This window comes from Candoia aspera, chromosome 9, assembly GCF_035149785.1.
Source record: "Candoia aspera isolate rCanAsp1 chromosome 9, rCanAsp1.hap2, whole genome shotgun sequence".
NCBI classification, from domain to species: Eukaryota; Metazoa; Chordata; class Lepidosauria; order Squamata; family Boidae; genus Candoia; species Candoia aspera.
Genome location: NC_086161.1, coordinates 22,714,371 through 22,722,532, shown reverse-complemented (window position 1 = coordinate 22,722,532; position 8,162 = coordinate 22,714,371). Strand labels below are relative to the sequence as shown.

The 8,162-nt window shown below is 48.9% G+C and overlaps 1 protein-coding gene across 1 annotated transcript; it reads left to right on the top strand.

Annotated features, from left to right (window-relative positions):
- The first annotated feature begins 2,953 nt into the window (after positions 1–2,953).
- Positions 2,954–6,952, top strand: LOC134502755 (small serum protein 2-like). Its single transcript, XM_063311232.1, has 4 exons — positions 2,954–3,247; positions 4,133–4,226; positions 4,562–4,691; positions 6,780–6,952. Exons 1-4 carry the CDS (start codon positions 2,969–2,971, stop codon positions 6,883–6,885), a joined length of 609 nt encoding a protein of 202 aa, XP_063167302.1. The 5' UTR covers positions 2,954–2,968; the 3' UTR covers positions 6,886–6,952.
- Positions 6,953–8,162: the final 1,210 nt, after the last annotated feature.

Here is an 8,162-nt window from a genome sequence, read left to right as displayed (position 1 = left end):
GCCCACTGGCAGAGGTGGTTGGGACTGTTCTCACCGAACCACAACTGGGCTTAGTTGCTGTCACTCGGAGCCAGACCCATGCGCAGGCAACCCCGCCCGCAGCCCAGTCTGGGAAGCGGAAAGTGCAAGTTCCTTGCCAGTTACAGAAAGACTTTCTCCAGGTGCTGAAATCTGACACTTGGTTGCTAGCTAATAAAGACACTGTTCCTTTTGAAAATGGTCTGGCATGGGTGCAACACCGCCTTTATGTACCCGAAACTTTAAGAGCTGACATTTTACAGCGTTCCCATGATGATAAACCTGCTGGGCATTTTGGCTTTGTCAAAACATTACATTTGGTTCGTCGTCAATTCTGGTGGCCCGCCTTGAGACGTGATGTAAAAGACTATGTGGCTTCCTGTCCTGTTTGTGCAATGTCGAAACGTAAGGGGGGGAAACCACAGGGGCTTCTATAGCCAGTGGCCAGCCCGTCCCGTCCCTGGGACAAGATTTCTATGGATTTTATTGTAGATCTTCCTCCCAGTCAGAAGAAAACTGTCATTTGGGTTGTAAAAGATTTTTTTTCCAAACAGGCACATTTCATTCCATGTGCATCCATCCTGTCCGCCCTGCAATTGGCACGCCTATTTCTCATCCACATCTACCATCTCCACGGTAGCCCCTCCCATTTGGTCAGTGACCACGGGACACAGTTTACTTCCCAGTTTTGGAAATCATTTTTAAAATTGATTGGCACCAAACAAGCGCTGTCCACCACTTCCCATCCGGAGACTGACGGATCTACTGAGATTTTAAACTCCACTCTTGAACAATTTCTTAGAGCATATATTAACTACCATCAGGATGATTGGGTGGAGTTACTGCCTTTTGCTGAAGTGGCTTACAACAATGCTGTCCATCAAAGTACCGGGAAAACCCCTTTTTGTATGGTTTCTGGTCACGACTTTGTTCCCATCCCTGAACTGCCACAACCCCCTTCCCAAACATGTTCTGCCTCTGACTGGGCTGTTAAGCTGGCTGATTCCTGGCCGGTGATTCAACAGGCTTTGGCTGATGCCCAGGCTGCTTACAAGTTTCAAGCCGATAAGCATCGTTCCTTGCAACATGACTTCAAGATTGGGGATCTGGTGTATCTATCTACCAAATCTATCAAGTCACCACAACCCTCTAAAAAACTTGCTCCCAAGTTCATTGGTCCTTTCCCTATTGTTGGTCTTATCAATCCAGTTACTGTTAAATTGGACCTGCCTCACAATTTGAAATGCTTGCACCCTGTTTTCCATCGCAGCTTGCTCAAGCCTGTCCATCACTCCTCCCGCTGGCATCCCCAACCTCCTCCTCCTGCTCTGATCATGATTGATGGCCAACAGCACTTTGAGGTCAAGGAGGTCATTGATTCTTGCAAGCTTCGAGGCACCCTCCAGGGTCCGGTCCAATGGAAACACTTTCCTCATCCTGAATAGGTGTCTGCTCGCCACGTTAATGCTCCTGATTTAGTTCGCTGTTTCCACTTGGCTTACCCTTTGAAGCCTGCTGCTTAGTGTTTTCTTTCTTTTGGGGGGCAGTATGTCATGTTCACTGTTTCGATGTACAGTTGACATCGTAACATTTCACATGCCATGGCGCTGACGTGCGTTTCTGTTTGGGAGGGAGCTGCTGTGAAACTATCCTGCACATATTATCTACTATTTGCTGAAAGATGGTGTCCTGGTTTCATCTTAGAAACGGGGTCTCCCCTGTCCAAGTCCAACACCTTAATCCCCACCTAATGCTCCCAACCCAAATCACCAAAGATATTCACTCTCTTCATACAGGAAAAAGTAAATTAAAATCAGAGCAGCCTTGGGGATTTGATATTTGCCAGTGGACTTCCACATTTAGCAGATTGCCAGCACAGCACAACTCTACGTCACAGATCAGAGGAATGCGAAAATGCAGCCAGCAAGTTAAACAACCACTGCTCTCCTGATGTGGGAAATGTACATCATGGGTGTACATCAGTGTCCACAGAGGGGTGGGTCAAAATCAGCAAGATGGTGGGTGCAGGGTTCCCCCCCCCATTTCAGATCCTATTGTTCCCTCAAGTAATTTGTTCACAAATGTCTATAGAGATGCATTTTTGGCAAACATGGACTTTTCATTGTGGAGGTTTGGAAGAACCCTCCAGGTATCATTGCCTTGATCTGGAGTTGTTAGATGAACAGTGGCTCTCACCTCTCCAGCATCACTCACAGTGTCCCTCACTCAGAGGCTCTGCCAGCTGCAGCCTCCCAGGACCTTGGATTCTGACCTCCATCCTGGGTCCTTTTTTCAAGCTGCCCCTTCAGACTTCAGGGGAAAACAAAAAAACCAAAGGGAAAGTTCTCCTTCCGCTTCTCCGCAGACTCCGATTTCCTCTCTGCATTCTGAAAGCTGTGAACTCTCTTTCCCAGATTTCCACTCCAGAAGACTCACTTTTCTTTTCTCCCTTTCAGGGAATCTTCTACTGCTCTGGGCCAATAACCAACCGCCTTGGAGGACGCTAACCCGGTGTTCCTGGAAGGTGGGAATCTTGTCCCGGCAAAGACCAAGAGTCGGAGCGAAGCAGCTCTTTGCCTCCCTCACAGAAAGACCTCTTACAGGAGAGGGATGGGCAATGTGTGGCTCCCTCCCGCAGAGCCACAGAGCCACAGAGCCGGCATGTTGGACCAGTGCAGGACAAAGGCACCCTCGATCATAGCTTACAGCCCAAGAGCATGCAGGGGAAGCCACAGAAAGAGAGGACTTTACCGTAAGTCCCACTTCGCAGAGTAGGACGGCCAATTGCCGGGTGGTCTCCACTCCTGAGGACCCGAGATGGGGAGGGGGCATCTTGTGGGAAGTTGGGGAGGAGGCCGCACCTCTGGCTGCTTGAAACTCTCCCATTCCTCTGAAGATTTTCGATCTGGCCATAATTTAGATTTTCTCTTACCACATTCTTCTGAAACTGATGAAATACTTTTCGTTTATCACATCTACCAAACAAACACCAGCTATTTGTGAAGCAAATGTTTTCCTTCTGGCAGTGGCTAATTTAGCAGAATGTTCACCCAGAAAATTTTTTGGAAAGTGCTCAAGGGGCGGTCTCGGTTCTTACATTGCCTTCTTGGACATCTGTATAAATTGGAGGAGCAGATGTCCTGCCGACCTCAGAGAGAAGGGCTACTCCTGGTCACAGAAGTCACTCCTCCTGACCAAGAGTTTCTGGACATTCCCCAAAGCCAGGATGGTAAGTAAAGTTCTTTGCTCTCCCGTTGCGAAAAGAGCCGGATCTGACTCGGGCGTCACAAGAGAACGGCTGGAGGAATGAGCCGGACACGGTGGCTGTGGGGCAAATAATAAGAGGAGCATTCTGTACATTATTTTGATAAAATAAAGCTGGAAATACCTAAATAAATGAAGAAGAAATGCCATCAGATGCGTCTTTAGAACCCCAGAAGAGAGCAGCACAAAAGGAACTATCTGCAAAACCAGTTCACTGCCCTTCAGTGTCTGTGGGATGAGTGTAAATCCATGCTTTGCTGGTGTGATTTTTGGGCAAGGACTTGTGCAGAGCTTAATTTCCAGCTATTTAGTACAATTAACAGCAGATACCCCAAAGCACAAACACACCTCTTGTGTATGGGGGATATTTCAACTCAGCAGTGCAGAGTCAGGATTGTCCCCCCAAAGCATCATTGTGGGGAGAGGGCATGAAAAAGGGGCAGAAAGAGATGGGAGGGCGAGGCCCTCCCTCCCTCTGTGCTGGGCTCAGTCCAGCTTTGCCACTGCAGAGCCTTCCTTCTGGAGGGGGAAACGCATGAAAAGCAAGCAATGGAGGAGCATTACTAGGAGGGTGAACCAGCGGCCGGGATACTCAGGCACCCTGGATTGTGTGCTGCTGGCCCAGAAAGGGGAGGGGGGTGCTCCGGGTTGACGCTGTTGTGGGCAGGAGATCCGAATGCACACACTCACAGGTTGGCAAACGTACCCTAGAGGACTTTTTCCAAAGTTCATGAACGTTGCAGCACATTATGAAACAGAACATTGGAAAGACTTTGGACAGCCAGTTTCTCAAACAACTCAGCTACTAAGTTCTCTGGCCACTTATTTTTTTCTTGTGCTCCTTTCTCAGAGAGTCTTCTTCAGCCTGATGATCTTCTCTTTCACACTGGCTACATGTGAAAGAGCTTGCTGGTTTAAAGAGCATCAACTGGAGGTTAGAGATGGTAATGAAGCTCCTTATCCCTCTGAGCAAATAATTATTGTACTGCTTGCCAAAGTCTAGCAATGCCAGGAGAAATGTGGCTTGCTTAATTTCTACCACCCAGGTTTCCATCAACAGTCTCCTACCTGGGCCAGAAAACAATTGATAATCAGGGTCCTTGCAAATCTAACAAATAAGTATAATAAATGGTATGCACCAAATGCAGAGAATTTATATCCTTGTCACATTTGTCCAACGGTGGAGTTCTCATAGCAGCCTCCAAGTGTGGAGCTGGTTTCTCAGTGGGGTTTGGTATTTGGGTGCAGCTGCAGGTTCAACGGGATTCTTTTTTCACAGGTCAAGAGGTGAGGCCAAATACATGCACTGATCCGCATGATAATACAACACATCTCATTCTATCCACCTGGAATACAGCTTATTGCTTGAGATGTGAGTGCCATAGAGCTGGGAGGTTCTGCTGTGAGAGGTAGGAAACGGTTCCAGGCACACACTGGATATATCAATTTGGCCATGTTAAGCCAGAAGCATCTATTGAGAATCCATGGATACATAGACATAGATGAACCGTCTATGTAAGACAAAAAGCCAGACCGACCATGGAAGGGCAGGAGCCTGTATGGGGACTTACATTTGGCAATATGGGAGGGGCTGGTACTGCCTGCCTTGAAGGGGCATTCCTGCGCCCCCTTCTCAAGAGGCCATCCTTGGACCGAACAGCGTTAGACAACTGTCGTCCAGTCTCCAACCTTCCCTTTTTTAGGGAAGGCTGTTGAGCGGGTGGTTGGCACACAGCTACAGAGGGCCCTGGATGAAGTGGATTATCTGGACCTTTTCAGGCTGGGTTCAGGCTGGGGCACAGCACTGAACTGGCATTGGTTGCATTGTCAATGACCTTTGGGGGGCTCTGGACAGGGGTGGTGCAACCATTCTGGCCCTGCTGGACCTCCCAGTGGCCTTCTACACCATCGACCTTGGTATCCTCTGGACTGGCTTTAGGGGCTGGGAGTGGGAGGCACTGTGTGGCAATGGTTCTCCTCCTTCCTCTGCAGCTGGTTCTAGTCCGTGTTGTGGGGGGAGTGGTTGAGCCCGAGGCCCCTGCCGTGTGGGGTGCCTCAGGCCTCCAGCCTTTCACCTCTCCTTTTCAACATCTACATGAAACCACTGGGGAAGGTCATCCATTGGTATGGGGTGCAATGATGATGATAGCCAGCTATACATCTCCACCCCTGGCGGGGCAGGTGATGCTGTGGCAGTGCTGGCCGAGTGACTGGAGGCTGTGAGGGTCTGGATGGGGAGGAACCGGCTTTGACTCAATCCTGGCATGGCAGAGCAGCTCTGGGTTTGGCCCCCGAGGCCCAGGTGATATTTCAACTTTGACTCTGGACAGGGTGGCGCTCCCCCAGACTGAGCTGGTGCACAATTTGGGGGTCCTCACAGACTCACAGCTCCTGCTCAAGGAGCAGGAGGCAGCTGTGCCTGGGGGGCCTTTGCACAGATTTGTCTGGTGTGCCAGTTGTGCCCCTTCCTGGACTGGGAGGCCCTGCTCACAGTCACTCATGCCTTGGTCCCTTCCTGTTTGGATGACTGCAACATGCTCTACATGGGGCTGCCCTTGAAGACCACCCAGAAGCTACAACTGGTCCAGAATATGGCAGTGTGCGCAGTGATGGGTGCCCCTAGGTTTAACTGTGTTACTCCTCTGTTCCAGGAGCTGCCCTAGCTCCCGGATTCCTTCTGGGAGCAATTCAAGGTGCTGGTTCTCACCTTTAAAGCCCCATATGGCACGGGACCAGGTTATCTGCAGGACCGCATCTGCCCATCCTACCAGATCAGGAGGGTGGGCACGCTCCTAGTCCCTTCCCTTAAACATTGCCATCTTCTGGGATCTAGGAAGCGGGCCTTTTCCGTGGCAGCCCCCGCCCTGTGGAACACCCGTCCCCCTGAGGTTCGCAGGCCCCCACCCTCCTAGGCTTCCGAAAGGCACTTAAGACTGGGCTTTTCCCCCAAGCGATGGGATGGGGTGAGATCGATGAACATTTTTGCGGTGGACTGGCTGTAAAGGTTTATCCTGGCGCCAAGTTTTTAACCATTTGTGGTTTCAATAGATATATGTATATGTTAATTCTACTATGATGCTGTTTCACCTGTGGGCTGGGAGCTGCCCAGAGTTCAGTATAAGATGGGCAGCTAAATAAATCTTTTGAACCTTTTGTTCATCCTTCTGGGCAGATTTGCATGTCTGCAACAAGCTTGTTAGGCTTTTTGCAGCCCAACACAGGGGCATCCAAAAGCCATGTCCTGGGTGTCTCAACCTTGAGATTTCTCCATGCAGAGGTAGGGTCCAAGAACTGGGTTTCTGGACTCTAGCAAAGCCTTGGGCGAAGCAGCTGTTCTCCCAGGAAGTTGCAATAGTTTTGTGCAAGTTCTAAGGTGGAAGATGGTCTTAGGGGACTTTAGAAGGCCTTTGCCAATTAAGGTCAACTATGACTGACCACAACCTCTTCTTCTTCCTCCTCCTCCTTCTCCTCCCTCTCCCTTTGTTTTTCCTTTCAAGATTTACTGGTATTGCAGAAAAAGAAGGATGCAAATCAGTGGCTAATACAGAAACCTGTGAATATGAACTCTATAGTCTTGATGACCCATCGAAGCGCTGTTCCTAAGCTTGGATTCTCATCTCTTGGATTCTCATCGAGGAACCTGAATAAATCTCTCACATGAGCATCTTAATCTTTTTCTTGTCTTTTCTTGACATTAAATAACAACTTGATATTGGTTTTTAATGGCACCCACTTCAGGAACTCAAAGTGTATGCTCTGAACATGATAATATTGGAACTGGAGATGGCACAACAAAGTTCTTCAGTTCATATTTATTCATATTTTATTTTGAACAATAGATGGGGGGGAAGGAAGGAAGGAAGGAAGGAAGCGAGGGAGGAAGGAAGGAAGGAAGGAAGGAAGGAAGAAGGAAGGAAGGAAGGAAGGGAGGGAGGGAGGGAGGGAGGGAGGGAGGGAGGAAGGAAGGAAGGAAGGAAGGAATGAAGGAAGGAAGGGAGGAAGGAAGGAAGGAAGGGAGGAAGGAAGGAAGGAAGGAAGGAGGGTGTGATCCGGGATATTAAAAACCAGCTCAGTGCAAACCAGATGCCACATTCGCATCTCTTTGGCTTGATCAGTATTAACCAGAGTGTTTTTGCACATTGGATGTTGATCAAATCCACTTTACATTATCTTCAACATACTATGCAAATCCACAAAATGGATTAATTCACTATCCAGGTCAAGCATGTTGTGTGAATGCAACAGAGTCAAGCTCTTCACATTAGTAGGCTGTGGAAGCTAGCGATCAGACAGATTTTCCCTAGCACCCCCTACCTTCCTTTTGCGGCAGAAAACTCTGCCAGCATTATCCTTGCTGTCCTGCTGCCAATCTCTATCTGTCATGTTCACTGTTTCAATGTACACTGTACATTAGGAGCAGCTGGGATTGTGAACTTGGGAAGATCCTACAGGGGGAGGGATCTCATTTGCACCAAGGGTTTTTAGTTTGCATTTGGCGCACTTTCATCATGCTCAGGTTTCTTTGTGATCCTGCATACTATTCTTTAATAAATCAGATGTCTCTGAATTCCTGCTCATGAGTCTGATAGTGTTTTAGAATAGGCATTCATTACATAAAGCTGAGAATCACCAAAGTTGTACCGTTAGCTCCCACCAAGATCAGTTTCTTGTGAGGGAAAATAGCTAACGATGGCCGAGTCCAAGCTCACGACTGGGGGACTTGAGGAGCCGGCTAGCTTGATGCCCGAGTCGACGGTCAAGAGCAGAGAACTGAGCCTCACCCCAGAACCTTCAGATTTCCGGCAGAAATCGAGTTCCAGCCCTGAGGTGGAGGAATCTGATGATGGGGGAGAACCAGAGCAACTGGCACCCAGTGAATC

Excerpts from the sequence above, each read along its gene's own strand:
- LOC134502755 (XM_063311232.1), top strand. The coding sequence starts at position 2,969 with ATGAAATACTTTTCGTTTATCACATCTACCAAACAAACACCAGCTATT. Across the intron at positions 3,248-4,132 it reads CATTCCCCAAAGCCAGGATG|AGAGTCTTCTTCAGCCTGAT; the intron begins GTAAGTAAAGTT and ends CTCCTTTCTCAG. Across the intron at positions 4,692-6,779 it reads GGGAGGTTCTGCTGTGAGAG|ATTTACTGGTATTGCAGAAA; the intron begins GTAGGAAACGGT and ends TTTCCTTTCAAG.